This window comes from Borostomias antarcticus (assembly GCF_949987555.1).
Source record: "Borostomias antarcticus genome assembly, chromosome: 29".
Taxonomy (NCBI): domain Eukaryota; kingdom Metazoa; phylum Chordata; class Actinopteri; order Stomiiformes; family Stomiidae; genus Borostomias; species Borostomias antarcticus.
Window position 1 is genome coordinate 3,040,405 of NC_140262.1, and position 18,946 is coordinate 3,059,350.

The 18,946-nt window shown below is 46.6% G+C and overlaps 1 protein-coding gene across 1 annotated transcript in view; it reads right to left on the bottom strand.

Moving 5' to 3' along the window:
- Positions 1-18,946, bottom strand: part of ryr2a (ryanodine receptor 2a (cardiac)) — a gene marked incomplete at both ends in the record, with an annotated part of 139,212 nt that overhangs the window by 6,474 nt on the left and 113,792 nt on the right. The window contains 24 exons of the mRNA XM_084459855.1: positions 314-356; positions 1,033-1,163; positions 1,501-1,734; positions 1,942-2,028; positions 2,141-2,288; positions 2,438-2,505; positions 3,330-3,644; positions 3,849-4,055; positions 4,206-4,478; positions 4,641-5,252; positions 5,400-5,504; positions 5,935-6,063; positions 6,683-6,771; positions 6,909-6,989; positions 10,517-10,590; positions 10,875-10,951; positions 11,048-11,127; positions 11,507-11,606; positions 14,960-15,010; positions 15,139-15,190; positions 15,578-15,684; positions 17,093-17,189; positions 17,543-17,696; positions 17,920-18,067. Coding sequence (XP_084315981.1) covers positions 314-356; positions 1,033-1,163; positions 1,501-1,734; positions 1,942-2,028; positions 2,141-2,288; positions 2,438-2,505; positions 3,330-3,644; positions 3,849-4,055; positions 4,206-4,478; positions 4,641-5,252; positions 5,400-5,504; positions 5,935-6,063; positions 6,683-6,771; positions 6,909-6,989; positions 10,517-10,590; positions 10,875-10,951; positions 11,048-11,127; positions 11,507-11,606; positions 14,960-15,010; positions 15,139-15,190; positions 15,578-15,684; positions 17,093-17,189; positions 17,543-17,696; positions 17,920-18,067 — 3,462 coding nt within the window. The remainder of the gene's footprint in view (positions 1-313; positions 357-1,032; positions 1,164-1,500; positions 1,735-1,941; positions 2,029-2,140; positions 2,289-2,437; positions 2,506-3,329; positions 3,645-3,848; positions 4,056-4,205; positions 4,479-4,640; positions 5,253-5,399; positions 5,505-5,934; positions 6,064-6,682; positions 6,772-6,908; positions 6,990-10,516; positions 10,591-10,874; positions 10,952-11,047; positions 11,128-11,506; positions 11,607-14,959; positions 15,011-15,138; positions 15,191-15,577; positions 15,685-17,092; positions 17,190-17,542; positions 17,697-17,919; positions 18,068-18,946) is intronic.

Below are 18,946 nucleotides of genomic sequence, written 5' to 3' on the forward strand. Positions count from 1 at the left end.
GAATAATAAAAAAGTAGTTATAGATTCCAATTTATTTATGGATTTATTTATTTATTAGACTATCCTGGGCTGTGACGTGTTACTGTTGAAAAGGCCTCAACTGTTGAAGTATGTTGGAATGGTATTCTATATACAGTAAATTACATTAAATTGGTCCCAGGTGACTAATTATCATAACTTCATCAAAACAGATCAACTCCTTATGCGAGCAATCAGTTTGGACACACATGACTGACTGTAAATTAGTCTCCGCATTCATACGCTAGCACACAAGAAAATACAACATTATAAATCAGAGCTTGTCCAGACCTACCTTCCTTTTCACAAACTTATCCCAGTAATTATTTGGAAAAGATCTGAAAGACACAAACAAAAAAAATTCCATTCCAAACCATTTTCTATATCACCAAGCCATCCCATAATAAGTCATGTCTACACTGATACACTGTCATGGATTTTTAGGTGGCATTCATCCTAGTGTGAGGGCCAGAATTAGTAGGTTATGATTAGGGGGCCCAGAGGGTAGCATGGTTGTTAGCTTTGACATTTAGCTAAGGGACCATTAAACCAGCCTCGCAGGCTGTGTGACCTCACTGTGGCGGCAATCACTAAGGTAGGGCAGGAGTGATTAACTAGGTAATGATAGTTAATGAGCTAAGCAATAATGGATACCCCTAAAGCCCCCCATGCTCTCAAAATAGAAGCCTGGTTCACAACAAGTCCTCCATCCACTCTAACCACACCTCAGCATCATCCTCTAGGCTTAGAAATATTTTGATAGGAAAGGGTAGGAAATACACAAAGAACACACACACACACACACAAACACAGGCACACACACACACACTCACACACACACACACACACACACACACACACACACACACACACACACACACACACACACACACACACACACACACACAGGGTCAGCCACAGAGAAGCATTCCCCATCTGCTCTTATACTGTAGAACCCTGTGATCCACTGATCCACCATTAGACCGTCCTCGCCGGTTTCCCAGACAGACTCACTGCGTGTTGATGACCAGGCGGTCCCACTGGCCTTTGATGTCGTCCTCAGAGGGCTGCTCTGTGATGTACAGGCCATCGAACTCCAGCTTCCTGGCCACCTCCTTTTCCCGCTTGAAGATCACCAACGGCACCTGGTGGTGAGAGAGAGAGAAAGAGAGAGAGAGAGAGAGAGAGGAGGGAGAGACAGGAGGGAGAGAGAGAGAGAGAGGTCAAATCACATTCCTTTTTCTCGCCGAGAAGAACGCTTCGGAAAAAACGCTTATTTGGGCACAGTTTGGACTACTGGGTGATGTCAGACTGTAGTACACTGTTCAGCTAGGTGAGTAAACCCGAAGACAGTACCAGCCGACGGCCTACCTCGAGCCAGAGCCATTCGACGGCCTACCTCGAGCCAGAGCCATTTGACGGCCTACCTCGAGCCAGAGCCATTCGACGGTCTACCTTCAGCAGAACGAGTTGTTCACTGACCTTGAGACAGTAGTAGCCGATGATGCAGCAGAAGGAGATGACCGTGTGCAGGATGGCCAGGATGCGGAGGGTGGGCTCCATGTAGCCGCTGCTCTCCTCCAGGACGAAGTGTACCGCCGCCGGCCTCTGGGGGTCGCCGCCCTCGTTCAGGGGGTCCCAATGGACACTGCCGTCTGATTGGCTGCTGGTGTAGACCACCTCTCTCTCCTCCACCACTGCTGAGGATGTGGAGACCTGCGGGGGAATACATCAATCAATAAATCAAGCAATCAGCCAATTAGCCAATTAGCCAATCAACCAACCAACTAATCAATCAATCAATCAATCAATCAACCAACCAATCAACCAATCAATCAACCAATCAACCATTTTGCTAACATCCGTTAATTGGACATTTGATTTGTTTCACCTGGTGGTTGTCAGATACATATTATATTTTACCTTGTAGAAGAGGAGGATGAAGTTGATGGCGAAGGCCACAAAAAGAGCTAGCATTCTCATGTTGTAGAAGTTCCTCGCAAAATAGTTCTATAGAGCAGAAAAAGTTACTATGATCAGATGCTTGTAGACTTAAAGTATGATCAAGTGTGAGAGAGATTGTACCAGTGTGTGTGTGTGTGTGTGTGTGTGTGTGTCCTACCAGTAGCTTCCTCTGGTAGGCGATGATCTTCTTCCAGAAAGCAGACTCCTGGAGATCGGGTTCGTCTGATTTAGATGTGTGGTGCTGCCTGACCCTCTGCTTGGGTTTTTCCTCCTTCTTTTTCTCCTTCTTCTCTCCATCCTCACCCCTGGAGGGATGGACAGACAGGCGCCTTAAGTGACGGGTTACTACTACTGTATCAAACTTTTAAATACTGCATCGAATATATTTCAACAACTGTAGATCACATTTTGGATGACAGATTCACAGTACAAATAGCTGTTAACTTCAACCTACTCCGCTTTCTCAGGTTCACTCTTGCTCTCTTCTGTCCCTTCCTTCTCTTCCTCGGAGGAGGAAGAAGTCTTGGCCTGTTAACACCATAGAGACCAGACAGAGTCATCAGTGGTCAGCTAACCAGCCTGATATCAACATTAAGAGACGCCAGCGGTCAGCCAGCCATCATGGTATCAACATTAAGAGACGCCAGCGATCAGCCAACCATCACGGTATCAACATTAAGAGACATCAGCGATTAGCTAGCCATCATGGTATCTACATTAAGAGACATCAGCGATTAGCTAGCCATCATGGTATCTACATTAAGAGACATATGCGATTAGCTAGCCATCATGGTATCAACATTAAGAGACATCAGCGATTAGCTAGCCATCATGGTATCAACATTAGAGATGTCAGTGATCGATTGGCTATGCAGCCTGGTATTAACATTAGCAAGACATCTGCGATATGTAGAGCTCTGCATTATGATGATGTGACTTGAGAGTCGTCTTCCTGCTGGGTGAGAAATGAGCCAAGAAGAAAGGAGGGAGGGCAGGAGAGAGAGAGAGAGAGAGAGAGAGAGAGAGAGAGAGAGAGAGAGAGAGAAAAGCAGAGATAGAGAGAGACAAAGAAAAACATTTGGACGCAGACGCTTAGAGAACTGTTTCAAACTAATGGCATAACTGCCGCTAGACATGCTCTGTGTTGACTCCTAAAAGCTCTCACTTAAGAGTGACCATGAATCAGAAAAAAGGCTGAAAAAAAACAACCAATCTCTCCCCTGAAAACAACAATAACAACAACACCATAATTGATGATCATAATCATCAACAGCACAACCACCACCACCACCATCATCATCATAATCAACAACAACAACAGAAGACCAGTAACATCCTGCCATTACCGCATGTCTCCTCCTCAGCTCGGGGGAGGGGGAGGGCGCGGGGGCGGGGGGCACGGGGGAGTTGAGCAGATCGGTCAGGCTGGCGTTGGGGTTGTGGGGGGTGATCTTATACTGGCCGCCCTCCCTCCTCAGGTCCAAGCCGAATATGTCGGACAGCAGCTCCGTCTCGTCTGGATTCACAGCCAGGTCCGCCAGGTCCTGCTCGGCTGTGGCCCGGTCCAGTGGCCTCCTCTCCCCGCCCTCCTCCCCCTCCTCCCCCTCTCCTCGTACCTCGTCTTGGGTGGGGTCGGGCATGTTGGCCAAGAGCTCCGACACCTGGGAGTAGAGAAGGTGAGACAGGTTTTACTCCCACAAGATGTGCCGTACCCAAAGGGAGTGATCATCTTCAGGCTGTGTTGGAAGTTTAGAAATTGGTATTTATTCTCAGTGAGACTATCCCCATCTGGATAATTGAGAATATAACAGAAAAAAACAGACACAACATGAAACAACACAGCTGGAACACGTTCTATCCGTCACCTTCATGGTCTTGGCCCCTTCGACTAGGCTTCCTCCCAAGAAGGTGTTGTGTACGATCCTGAAGAAGCCCCTGGCCACAGAGAAGGTGAAGTGGAGTAGGCCCAGCAGAAGACTCCAGTAAAAACCCACCAGAGTGGTCACCATGTCCTTCACGGTCATCTTCTTCATCCTCTTCACTTGCTTCTTCAGGCTCTTCGTCGACAGAACCTGGTCGCGTCAAGGTCAAGATCATATGGTTGATGTCAAGCTTATGGTCATGAACAGGAGTAGACTTTGGGTCATTAAGATCAATACAATAATCATATCTATGTATAAAATAAATATCTTGTACAAATCTCTTGTAGCAAAAGTCCGAACCTTCATGAGGAGCATGATGTTGTACCGGAGGGCCATGAGAGCCGCCCTCGCTGTGGTAACGGAGAAGAAGCCCATCTCGGGGTTCTCCTCCTCCGGCTTCTCCTTCTCGCTCTCCTCCTTGCTGGCCGAACGTTCGCCAGCATCCGACATCTGAGCCGCCAGCTGCATCTCGAAGATGGTGTCCTCGCAGAAGTTGACAAACAGCTCCATCTTCTCCTTCTCTCCTCCCTCGTTCACCACGTCGAAGATGAACTGACGCTTGGACTCCTTCACCTGGGGGGGGGGGAGTATTTCACCTTTCGGTCACTGGTTTAATCTACTTTCGTACTGTTTTTCCAGTTCAAGGACTCTCTGAAGATTGACTATTGCCAAACAATAGTCTACAGGAGATGCTAAAACCCAGCACCCATAACAGGAGATCCCAAAACAACAAACCTGGGGTTTCTCCCACTGCGTCCGGCTGGACTCGGAGATCTCGAAGTAGACTCTCTCGATGCGCTTGGCGCTGCCCATGATCTCGATGCGGCCCAGGTAGGGCTGGAAGTAGTTGAGCACGCTCTCCGCCAGCTCCAGGAAGGTCTGCAGCCGCGTGTCGTGGGGCATGTGCTCCGATAGGTTGGTCAGCAACACCGCCACGTTGAAGCCGATGTCCTTGGCCGGCTCGTGGAAGCGCTCCACGAACTCCTCGTAGTCCAGGAGCTCGTTCTCATCGGGCTCGGCGCAGGAGAGCAGGAACTCCGTCTCGGACTGGGTATAGTGCTTGTGGCTCTCCATGGCTTTGTGGAAGTCCCGCTTGGAGATGACCCCTTTGCTGTCTGGGTCGTACTCCTTGAAGGCGTCAGAGGAGGTGAGGTCCTTGAGCTTGAGGAACATGTCGAAGAACTTGAGGATCATCTCCACGTTGTTGGAGGACTCCACCAGCATGTCCACCATCTGCTTTCCGATGGTGCCGTTGACCACGTTGCCCTCCAGCATGGACAGCAGCATCACCACCATGTCTTTCTGGAGGTCCATCAGCTCCTTCAGCAGCTCGATCTGACTGGAGTCCTGAGGAAAAGGACAAGACACCTAAAATACAGCCATCATTTCTAGAGTATCCAATTGGCTTTTGATAATTAGATATCAAATGACAATTGAAACCCAAGGACTATAACAGATTGTGGCATTAATACTGCTCAAAAGTGTGCAGCTCACCTGGGACAGCTTCATCTGCATGTGAGCGAAGACATGTAGGAAACCCACGACTGCGTCCCACAGTCTACTGTGAGCCAGACTCTGCTGGTTCCCTGTGCATGGGCCCTACAATAACAAGAACAACAGCAACGACAACCACAATAATGCTTGAATTAATACCCATAATCTGTTTAGAACAACACATGGAATGCCAACAGCTCATCCGTCATGCCAGCATCTTTGGGAATCATTGTCAAAGCTGGTGCCAGATGGGTTTGAGACAGGCACACTCAATAAAAGATTACTTCCAGTGAGACAGACGCAGCGAGACAAAGATGATTAAGCCATTAAGATCGAAATTAGCAAGCCCTCGGAAGAAGGACTAATTCCACTACACTAGTTATCTGTTCAAAGAGGCGATTGCTTGTTGATGATGATTTTCTCTGGTGCTAGCACACACTAGCATAATGAGATCATGCCATTATGGATAAGTGGTTGATTTGTCTGCCAGGAACCTTGTGGAGACATTGCCAGAGGGACAGTACAAACCCCATACCTGGATGTACTCCGTGAGGGTGTTGAAGACCTGCTTGGCCACATTGATCGCCTTGGAGAAGTTCCGCTGTCCTTGTTCATCAATGACATCCTTTCCAGAATAGTACCAGTAGAAATCACTGATGGATTCCTGCAGAAGAGGCACGTACAGGAAGTCGTTGTACTTGAGCGTGTGTGTGTGTGTGTGTGTGTGTGCCAGCTGAAGAAGATAAATCCTGGACCTCAAGATGTCCTTCTAGGATTGATGGGTAAAAAATGTCCCGGAGAAGAACACACTTTTGATCATATTTATTGCAAGCTTGTAGGTAGTCTAACCCCCAGAGAGTTGAGGTACATTACATTCAGAGACAGCTTCCTTTATAATAGCGCATAAACAAGGTGCATGCATTGTCCTATCTTGGCAAGTAAGCAGATCGTCACACAATTCTGAGCGTACCACCAACTTTGTCTTTCCGCTCATTAAATGTATCTGCTCTACTCCGCTCCCCCATCAAAAGTTACCTCCTGTCTGCTACATATTCCCTAAACCTATTCTGTTACTTGGTCCTATCCGTTCTGTATTTTCTGTGATCTTTCACTGCTTACACCTGCACACACACACACACTCACACACACACACACACACACGGGCAACAACGATTATTTTAATTGCTTCTCAGGCCCGTGAGCCTCTATCGATTCTCTACAGCAAAAACACAGTTGATACAAATACATTTGTAGCCCCAATCGTCTTCGACGTGTCCACTAACCTGGACCCTGAGCAGGTAGTCCACAGTAGAGATGATGATGTTGACCGTGGTGTTGTTTCCTGTCTGAGTCCTCAGGTAGTTCTGGAAGTCTGCAACATTATTATAGGGTAGGTCTCAGAGATCCTCCATTTCTACTGCTCTGAAAAACAGGCCAGCTGGACTGTGAACTGCCCTGAGCCAGTGTGATAACGGAGTGTGTGGAGTGACCCTGTAGTTCCTCTCGTACCTGAGTTGTGTCCTTCACACAGGAGCTGAAGGAAGCGGAACAAGTCACAGGTGAACTCATCATCCTGCATCACCTTCTCTCCTACGCAAAGGGAAGGACACACACACACACACATACACACACACACATACACACACACACACATACATACATACACACACACACACACACACACACACACACACACACACACACACATACATACACACACACACACACACACACACACACACACAGACAAGCAGACCAGACGGAGACACACAGGCACAGTTACACAGACATACGAAGGCCAACATACAGAAAGACACACAGATATATAGACAGGCAAGAAAGACAGACAACAAGCAAACAGACAGCCAGGAAGAACAGAATATTAGAGACAGATAGGGCTGCTTTGGAGTCCATCAGAACATCTTGGGTGTATAGGTCTGACACACCTCTCTCTCTCCAACAGTGGCAGCCACACACTCTGGAATGACTACCACACAGCTACAGAACATGGGTCAGAAACATGGAGGTGGACTGGAGGAACGAGTTCTAAACAGCAGCATTCTATACTTGAGTCTCTCGGAAGCCAAAGACTTTCAGTTGAGATTTCTGTATTATTCTGTATAAGCATGCATAGGTAATGCATTTTATTTATATCAATAACAAGAGAATAGATGCGTTTACTGGTTTTCAATAATGCCGTAATATTGAGCATAGTTTCGGACGGTTTGGGGAAGTCGCTGGACAATACTGTTTTGAGTGTGATAAAATGCTGCTTTTGACCAGTTGACCAGACTGATGGTTATGGAGACAGATTAAATGATGGGAGGAGAGAGGCAGAAGAGAGTGGTTTTTGATGTACACTGTTCGATGCTAGAGTCTGACAACTCAATGGCTAGACTGAACTTAGTGGAAAAGAGAGAGAGAAAGAGAGAAAGAGAGAGAGAGAGAGAGAGAGATTGAGTGGGTCTAGTACAGGCCTGAAAGTGCCCAGAGACTGGTTAATGACTACCTTTCATGACCCAGTCGCAAACCCCTGGGTATTTAATATTGTCATGACGATTACGACTCTAAAACAACAGTGTCACATTTTCTATTTCCTAAGGGGCCTCAGATTCATTTTCTCTGGATGGGAACTTACTTTATATCCATTATTAAGAAGAAATGGATCCACAGGGCACTTTCAAGCTTAGTTCTAACACAATGATAAACCAGAGCAGAAGTTTGAGTAACTCAGTAAATTAATAAATGAAAGGATACATCTTTTCCTGTTTTTTTTCCCCTCTGCATTATTAGCATTCATATTAGCGTCTTGTTTTCCTCATAAATTTTAACACTAGGCCTAGTGAGTTTTGTGTATATACTAGAAAATATAATGTGCCATTACCAAGTAATGATCAACGTAGGCTTCTTCTGGTCTATCATAACCTCATTAGGACAGCTCAGAGAGGAACTGACTGGATGTGAGGAACCACAACAAAACAAAACCATGAATGGAAAATACAATACCATCGAAAACACGATACACAAACCACCGGAGAAAAGATGAAATGTTTTTTCACACAAACCAAAAAACTGAAGTACAGACATGAAAGACGACGTAGGATACAACTACACCGACTATATACACCACAACACAGTCAATTGCTGGTCCAGTTGAGAGGAGGGAGGGAGGTGAGGGAGGATGATAAGATTGCTCCGGGTTGGTAACCCTCCACTTGCACAGATTGGCACAGCCATGGGTACAGTAAGGAAGCCACTAATTCCAAAATGCATCACAGTCAAACAATAGATACTACAGTAGCAGAGAGAAGACCACCGATGGCAACACAATCTATCAAGAACACCAACAATCAGCCAACTATTAGTGAGAGAGCAGAGGCCGCCACTTAAATCCAGCCCAAGGCTAGCAGCTACGGTAGCTAGCTAACACGTGGATGTGCTGTGCAAATCCTGAGAGGGAGGCCGCAACAGTGTGGGTCCACGGCTAGCAAACAGCTCTGGGGCTCTATGATGGTATCTACAGTTACAGAGAGAGGACAGACACAGGACAAACTGCAGGACGGTACAGCAGACAGAGTGGCAGCTGTGTACAGAGAGAGGGGGGACTGGGGTTGGAGGAAGGGGGACAGGGGAGGCTCAGGACCTGAACAGAACTGACACAGAACTAATGGGCCAAACAACAGACCGATCGACCAATCAACAACAGGAAAATGGCAGGAGTCATAATTACCACGTTCATGAGTGGTGACTGAGGAGGGGAAGACAGTACAGAAAACCAAAAAAGGAATAGAATAGAAAAGGAAAGAAAGAAAGAAAGAAAAAAAGAAAAGCCAGAAGTCAAACAGATTACAAAGAGTTTCAGTATGTTTGTAATATATCAGCTTGTATGTTGCTCTTTTTTTGCGCTCGAAATGTTACTGTGCGAGAGAAAATGGTGCAGGAAGAGAAAAAAAGGTTTTAAAAAGAAAGAAGAAATTGCAGAGATTCTATCAAAGGGTATTATTGACAAAAAAAACGTTATGGCAAAAAAGTTGGTTGTGCTCTCCTAACAAAAAATGCATGTTTGCACAGAAATGTAGCTATCAGACAAAATGTCAAGAGACAAAATCAACGAGGACAACATAAAGGAAACGGCTTCATCTTTTGCATTCCATAAGATCACTCCTTTCCAACAGAGAAAAAGAAAACAACTCATTTGAAATGGGGGACAATAGGCGCACAGCAAGGCTCCAGCAAGTCATTTCGAGACAGACATTATGTGTTTCTGCTGACTTCTCCATTTTGTCTTTGCCTCTATTATTTTCGTGATTATGTATGATAAAAACTTTTTTTTCAAAGCATTCTTGGAGAAATCATTCAGAAACATTTTATTTCTGCTGACTTCTCCATTGTGTCTTTGCATCTACAGTACTTATTCTCATAAGTATGTATGAGAAAACCTTGTTTTGTCAAAGCACCCTCGGAGAAAACATTCAGTTTAGAAAAGTACAAGACCTTCGCTGGCTCATTCCTATGATTGATCAATGGTCTATGGTGACAGTTTAATCTGATTTAGATTAAATGGTGTCAATAAAACCTGTTAAAGTGAAATAGTGACATACTCACACTCACAAAGAGTGTCATAGACGTACTGTACATAGAGGGGTAGTAAATAAATCAGAGGTACGTGGACACGTTTGATTAGTACGTCAGGAAAATAATAAGACTAAATCATAATGTACACAGTAGGCAGACAACACAGAACCAAGTGGTCATTGTATTTTCACTTGAATGAGAAATCCTACTGATGATTGTTCAACCGATGTGATGACAAAAATTACCGGACAAAGGAAGATCGACCATGATGAACGGACAAGACTGTTGTGAACGGACAGGACTGTAACGAGCCAGAGAGATTCTTGCAATTACTTTTGCATTACCACTTTACATGTACCGGTATATCACTCTACATTTAACGGTATGTCAAACATTCATGGTTCTCAACAAAAGCTAAGCTCTCAGATCGTCCAAACATTGCGAGGATCCATTCTCCCGCATTAGGCTTGATGAGTTCTCAGTATGTTGACTGTGATTGTGTACTCAGAAGTGCTAGTGAGGGTCTGGTCAGTGAGGTGTACCTGATCCCTCCTCGGTCACCATGCCCAGACCTTCTGCCTTGTTCTGCCTCTCAAACGCATTCAGGTCCAGAACACTGAAAACGCCAAGAGAGACACAAGTCAACATCTACACATGAACACCCCATTCACAGGTATAGGTCGAACTCAGGGATATGATGAGGGGTGCCACATGGAGAGAAGGAGGAGGAGGAGGATTTGTAAATTGTAACTTGTAAATTTGTCATTTGGAACTTGAGTACTAGAGTTTATCTGTAGCATTATCTTGGAGCTGGCAACAACATTTCAAAGTGAAAGTACACCATACATTACATGTGACGAGTAAAAGGAATCTTGAAATCTCAAAGAGTGAGGTAAGTACCTGCAAGACTGCATCAGACCGGCCAGGCTCTGGAAGAAGCCCACATCCTTCTTGTCTTTCAGATAGTCCAGCATTTTCTGTCGGATGGAGAGATGCCCATGTATGTAAACACAGCAGAATATGGTGAGCTCTCTTAACACTAAAACTCCCCAGGCAACTTCTGAAACAAATACCTGTTGTACGGTGGAGTTTCCTCCATTGAGGACGGCTATGCCCAGCTTCAGGGTGGAGGCCACCATGGGGCCCATCTCGCCTGGAGAGAACAGACAGAGCAGACTGGAGGACTGGCTGACAACAAGCCAACTGAAGTCAAAAGCTCGGGCCTACAAGAGGTCCTACAAGAGGTCCTACAAGAGGGCCATTAGAACAGACATATACTATAGACAACAAACCACAGTCAGGTCAACCAACATCGCCAGTTGTAGTTTTTCTGTTCTTTAGAGTCCAGGGCGCCCTAAACCGGTATAATTTGGTGCGTGTTTAAATAAAAGTGACTATGACTATGACTATCAGTACCATGATTCCTGGTCAGCCCACCTTCCCTTTGACCTATTTGTTGGACCTACAATAGACCTAGGGACGTTTCCTTGGACCTCCGGCGAGCGAGCGAGCGAGCGTGGCGGTCGTCCTACCTTTGCTGGCGCTGATGGTCTGCAGCACCATCTCGGCCGCCCCACGGTCGTGCAGCCTGGCCTGCTGGTACAGCAGCTTCTGCTTCTCCATCTCCTTCTCCTGCGGACGGGGGGAGGGAGGCGGGCGTGAGGGGCCGCGGCGGAGCCTCCCAGCAGACCACCGGGCTCTCTCACAGGGCTAGGGGTGCTCACAGGCCAGGCCTGGGGTCTCTTAAGGCCTCAAGGGTCTGGGGGTCTCATTTTAAATGTCTCTTTCGAGGGCCGTTCAACAGGTACTTTCAGTGAAAGGCCGTCCATTTTAACTATGGAGGATTCAATGACTAGGACATAATGTATAGTAGCTAGCCAGGCGGTTTAGGTCCATTATACTGTATGTATCAGGCTGGAGTCCTAGTGGCTCTATGAGAGTGGGTGGTCTGTGTGTGTGTGTGTGTGTGTGTGTGCGTGTTTTCTGTATGTACTGATAACGGTGAGGTGCGTGTGTGTGCAGTAAGCTGAGCAATAGGAGACATGAGACACCGTCGCATAGGTAGGGTCAGCGTCATGTCCCCCGAGCCCCCCACTCAAACACAGCTACAGCGGGCAGCAGTGACCACGCGACAGCAGCAACACAGGCACAACTGACAGCCAGCAGCAGGGGGCGCTGTGTGGCGCCGGCTTTGCTGCTTCCCGCTTTCCATCTGAGCTTTGAAGAAGAAACACAAGGGAGGGATGGAAGAGCCCAGGGCAAGGGGGAAAAAAAAGATGGCCGCACCTGTAGCTAGTTTTTTTTTCTCACAGTTTACCTGCGGAAAAAAAAAACCCAGGGGGAGAGAAACACGAGATGACGTAAAATTGAACGGGCGAGGAAACCGTTCAAAGGAACACGAAAACATTAAACAACGAAAAATCGGATGCCACCAACAGACGTTGAGCTTCGTTTACCAGAGATTTCGCCTCCTTGTTGGCAATTTTGTTGCTTAAACCTTTGATTATATCGCGCTGCGGAGACAAAACGTCATCATTTCACGGTGCAGTGAGGAGGGCTGCTATTGTCAACTAACCAGAACATAGATAGAGAAGGATGAGCAGCAGAAGAGAGAGAGAGAGAGAGAACGGAAGGATAGGAAAGGAGGAGAGAAAAGATGGGGTTCATCCTAAGCAGCCTCTCTATGGAAAAGCCATGCAGGAAAAGATGGTTCATGAGTGTTAATGATTATGTGTGTTGACCTGCCCCGGACCAATCCCTCACATAACACAGATTCAATGAGGTGAATCAGGCTAAGACCATAGAATGGCACCGTTAAGTGTGTGTTCCAATGTCATCAGGTAATCTCTAAATCCAAAGCCTGGTAGCCGATCAGTTCCTGTTAAAGACACGTTTCTCAACGGACGAGGTTGAGATACAATGTTCAAGAACAGAACCAGGCTGGTATCCAGATAACCGACCCCAGCCCCAGACATGCAACCTTGGTCAGATTACACCTACAACATAGCCTACCCATAATACTATACTGCCGATCTCATCATCGTCTCAGCTGTTCTCTCAATAGAGAGAGTAGTATTGGCTTTCTTATTACATGACGTGTGTGGTTCCACCACATTAGCATCGCATTGTTAATTCCTATAGACTTTTTAAAAATCCTTATATTTATTCATTTATTTTTTTGGGGGGGGGGATGACGGACGAAAAAAAAGTTTATGGTACAAGACTGTGTACATAATTAGCCTATTGTAAGAGTGAATAAAACTACTCATCCCAAAAACCATTGCGAATGATACTTCTCTCCCTCAGTTTCAAACTTGCCTCAGAATGAATCCCAACTTGTTTCTTCATAAATGTAATCTGTGTCAATCTGTCGTGTAAATATTGTTAATATTCGTGTTTTAGTTAGTGTTGTGTATTGTGTTTATATTGCGTGTATAAAACGTGATTTAGTTAAAATAAGGTTGATATCATATGGACTTTTGGCTTCTATCATAAGGACGTCTGGTCACAATTCGTCTGATGAATTATTAGCGGGGTTCATGACTGAATTCTCAAAATATACAATTTTTTTAAAAAGCCTATGGGAAATTAACATGCGATGCTAATGTGGTGGAACCTCACTGACACGCTCTATTAGTGTGAGTTCGTATTTAATGAATACATTTAACTAAAGTGTTCAGAGTTCCTTCAGAAAGCCAACGGGCCTCATTCACCGATATCTTCCTAAATTCCGTTCCTAAATTCCGTTCCTAAATTCCGTTCCTCAATTCCGTTCCTAATAACGTTTCTAAAGAAAGTTCCCGTCTGATTCATGACATGCTCGTAGACCGGTGGATGAGTTCGCACCTGCCTTCTCATAATCCCATGGTTTCGCAAATTGAATGCGCGTGGCCGCTCACCCGAATTAGCATAGGTAAACTCCCCGCCAGCCCATATAAGGACATGCACCTACAGGGTTGTGCGCAAATGTCACTTCGCAGTATGAGTAACGATCATCCGCGCCCTCAACTTGCCAACTTTTCGGTAGCATAATGGTTTAGGTGGGGTTGTGTCAGGTAGGTTGGCAAGTCAGAGGGCTTCAGGTCGAATCCAGCGTGGGCAATCAAAATCAGATTTTTATTTAGGAATTTGCCTAAGTGCATAAATATAGCGAGACAGGACAGTGCAAAATACAATGTTGAAGTGATAGAATACAATATACAATAGCCTATAGCCTACTAAAATGTAGGCTATAAAATACACAGCTGTCAATAGGGTTTCAAATTTCAAGGAATTTCATTAAATCGATAACTCTTAACCTTAACAAACAATAGTCGATTAATTGATAACAGCGTCCTGCGCTGGACTGCGCTTGCTCGCTTCATTTTTGTGTCTTCTTGCTCTGTGTTATTGAAATTTCGGCGCCCTCATGTGCAGTCAGACCTTAAATCATGATTACCTTTCACATAACTCCCGTTGATAACATTCGTAAAAATGATTTTAGTCGATAGTTATTGACTGTTAACATCCCTAGCTGTCAACACAACTAAAATATAAAGACCGGACTCCACCTGTCATATTTAGCAGCACAGTAAGATGCAGAAATTCCTAACTAGGTTTGTAAATGAGGCCCGTAGGTGAATGCCAGAATCTCCTTCGAAACGGTGTAAGTGAAGTTTAAGAAGAAATGCTTCCTAAGAAATTCTTGAATTTGTTCTTTAGGTCCATTGTGACAAATTCTCAGACTCAGATTAATAAGAATAAGAGGACAATTTTTCCTGGACTTCATATTCCCCCCTTCCCCAGAAATGTGAGAAATCTCATTATGGTCAAAGAGACTCCAGGAATGTAGTCTCATCTCCTCATTCAGAAGCTTCAAGCCATGACCAAACTAAGGAAGCCACATTTTAAAAGACTGCATCCATCTTTCAAAATGTGCTGGGGTGGGCTAAATTAAGATGGTGCTGGAGCAGGTCACGAGAGAGGGAGGGAGGGAGGACACCTACTTCAAAACTCTTCACCTCCTCGCCGTCCTCATCCTCCTCGTCATGGCAACTCTAGAGAAAGCGACGGGTAGAGGCACATATCAACCAATCAGTACAGAATATCAATAGAATACAGTATAGAGACTATGCCGTTCTATTGTACTGTGTACATTATTTGATTGAATAAAGATGTCTGGTACCTTCGCCATAATGTCAGCGTAGGCCATGTAGAGTATGTCCTCCTCTAGTTTACTGAAACACACAGGACGACAACAAAATGGGAGCCTGGAGGATAGTGTCCTATCGGGCTAAAAATCACAGCTTTTCGGTTTCCATTTAGAATAGATACTACTGTGAAAAACCTGCACACTGTCCAAAAACCTCCCTTTTTCTATAATTCATATCATCCTGTCAGACTAGCGCTCCAGAGCTCTGCTCGGGGCCATTCACCTGCGTACGGTACAGAATGTGTGTTATCGTCAGTGTGATGGACTGTGAATCTGAGTATGGTCTCATGTCATCATCATCATCAACCTTTATTTTACTAGGCAAGTTCATTAAGAGCAACTCTTATTTACAGTAATGGCCTAGGTGGGGGTAAAAGCCCCCTAGCGTGTCTGTGGTTCTGATTGGACGCACCATTTCTCTGTGAGGGCCGTTCTGCTGAACAACTGGATGAGCTGGTGAAGCGGGTCGATCCTCTTAAGCCCCTCCTCCTCCTCCGGGGGCTCCTCCTCTCTAGGTTTCTGAAGATTCACACACACACACACACACACGCACACGCGCACGCACACACACACACACACACACACACACACACACACACACACACACACACACACACACACAGTCCATTAATGGAGTACTTCACCGCTGGGCATCTAAAGGTCAATTGGAATTGGGTCACCTATGTAGTAGAAATGTGCAGTTGTTTGTGCAATGTGTGCTTCATGGCCAGAGAAAAGACAGAAAATGTATTTTTTGCTCAAACGGAAGAAACCTACAACTACCACAATGCACTGCGCTTGTTGCCTTCCGTGGCCACACCCATACAGCATTATGTTTTTGCCATTCACATTTGATATATGGCTCCAGTTTATCATGTTCCATAAACTGGAACTTCTGTAACCATGAAACTGTCCAGTAGCCCTCCACATCCTACAGTACTCATCTACCTGCCAGCCCACCCTAGCACTACACAGTACAGATCAGTACTACATCATACTACTTTACCCAGTACTACGCAGTACCACTCATTACTACCCACTACTGCTCTTTACCCAGTACTACGCAGTACTACTCATTACTACCCACTACTGCTCTTTACCCAGTACTACTCATTACTACCCACTACTGCTCTTTACCCAGTACTACGCAGTACTACTCATTACTACCCACTACTGCTCTTTACCCAGTACTACTCATTACTACCCACTACTGCTCTTTACCCAGTACTACGCAGTACTACTCATTACTACCCACTACTGCTCTTTACCCAGTACTACTCATTTTACTACTCAGTATTATTGTTTACCTGGTACTACGCAGTACTACTCAATACTACTCCTGACCCAGTTCTACGCAGCACTGCTCACTGTTACACAATAGTACTCAGGCGCTACTCCAGTTAACACGCTGTAGCCTTCCTCATCTGACCTCCAGAATGTTCCCTTAGCCACTGCCGGGAGGCACAGTGCTTTGTTCGGTAAACAATGCATCATCACGATGCCCTTTCCTCCGAAAATCACTTCTCCGCAATGAACGGTAATAGAATCCGGCTAATCCAATCAGGATGTAATTGCAACAGCAGTCCTGCGCGTCTGTGCCCTGAATACTAAGAGGCTGCCCCCAAACTAATATAGACATGATGGCTGTAGCTGTGTTTAGGGCTGATACAGTAGACAGCACCATCCTCGTGTCATCATGTATTGTATTGTACAGTACGATCTAGATTGTATTGTACAGTATATTGTTCTGTATCACGTTGTTATTGTATTTTGCACTGCCCTGTCTTGTTCTTACACTATGTATATTGCTATTATTTATTGTCATGCGCCAACAGACCAAGGTCAATTCCTCATACAGTACATGTAGGTGTAAGCCTACTTGGCTGAATAAAAATCTGTCATCTGGTGATGGATCAGTGGGACTTACAGCCAGGTCCTCTATGAGCTTATCCTCAAAGTAGTGCTCCTCTGCCTCGATCCAGGACTTCTCATAGCCCTGCAGAAACAGGTTCACCGCCCGGTGCCTGAGGGAGAGAGAGAGAGAGTGTGTGTGTGTGTGTGTGTGTAGTGTTTTCTCCTAGCATTGCCTTGGAGGGGTGGGGGGGTCCCGTGGGGGGGGCGGGCCGCCACTTTTATGATCGCTAACATTTTTAGCATAAGTCAATGAAGTTTATCATAGCAAAAATTAGCATCACGGCTAGCGGATATTTTCTGCTAACGCTAATCGTTTCAGGGGGCATATCACCCCCCTCCCCCCCAAAAAAATACTAGGGGAAACACTGGTGTGTGTGTGTGTGTGTGTGTGTGCGTGCGGGCGCGCCTGTGTCCATGTGTCCCTGTGAGTGACTGTGCATGCGTGCGTGTGTGTCTGCGGTACCTGGGTAAGTTATAGAGAGGAGCCATCCTGAAGCAGGCCACCACTGCCCTCTTCCTCTGCTTGGACAGTAGCTTATGCCACACGGCCTTCTTACTCCTCTGTGGATGTTCAACCTGCAGGGATGTCCAGTGAAAACAGTGAGCGCTTCGGTCAACTGAGATACACACAGGATGAGCCCAGAATCATCGTGAAACGAGCTCCATCTCCATCTATTTCTCTGGGATCTGAACCTACTACAGCGAAACATCCGTTCAGTTTAATGGGAGTGACAGGCGTTGAGGGAGGCCGAGTCCAACCTCAGTACGGGGTTGAGTTAGCCCAGCAGGCTAGAGTCTAATGGTAGCCCTCAGGCCATCATGGTTCACTCACCGAACCACCTCCGCTACACACCTGGTCGAGGTGGAAGAGGACGTGGGCGATGTCCAGAACTCTCTCCACGGTCTTCTCTGGGTCCGAAGTGTCCTCGCTGCGGTTAGGCAGGTCCCTGTACAGCGCCATCTGCCAGCGGATAGCAGGGTCCTCCAGCTGTGGAACACACACACACACGCACACACACACACACACACACACACACACACAGACACACACACAAATATTCAAACGGGAACATTAAAACAGGAAAACGGGAAGCTTAGGTGACCAAGCTACTAGTATGACTGTTGTGTGACCAGACTGGTTGAATTCCAAAATCCACACTATCCATAACCTGCCTTTGGGCCCTGCGTTCAAAATACTAACATCACTTATGGACACACATCAGGACACAGCCACAGTCCACAGGGGTGGCAGTACCCACCAACGCAGCGTTGCACCCCAACGCACCCTGCCGCCCTGCCCGCCGGCCCTCCCCCAGCTCGGCTGACGCCGAGGCCTCTGGGGGTTTGCCAGGCCTGCGGCGGCGCCCACAGTGCTTTGCGCCATCCACGGACGCAGCTTTCACCACGGCCCCGGGCAGGCGGCGGCGTCCGCCGGGGGCCTCGGGGCCCGCGGGTTCGGACAGGCGAAGGTCCGTCCGCCTCGCGGCCGCGGCGAGCATCTCGACCAGCTTCTGGTAACGGGACTCCGGATGCTGGCGGTGCTGGCGATGGAGCGTGAAGGCCGGACGTGCGGGCCATGCGGGACGGACAGATGGACAAGTGAGGACGGACAGATGGACGGATGAGACAGAGCGAGAGAAAGAAAGATAGAAAGTAATGGAGAGGGGGAGGGGGGTGACATGAAGGTACATGCTGTTAATGAAAGGGACATGCTGGGGGAGAGTGGGGGGGTAGCAGGAAATCAAAAAGCATGGGGAGACGTAGGAGATGGACACGGGCGAGGTGCTGTCTGCTGACCGGTGTGGTGCTGTCCGCTGACCGGCGTGTGCTCTCGCCCTCTCTGAAAGGTACAGTACACACGCGCGTG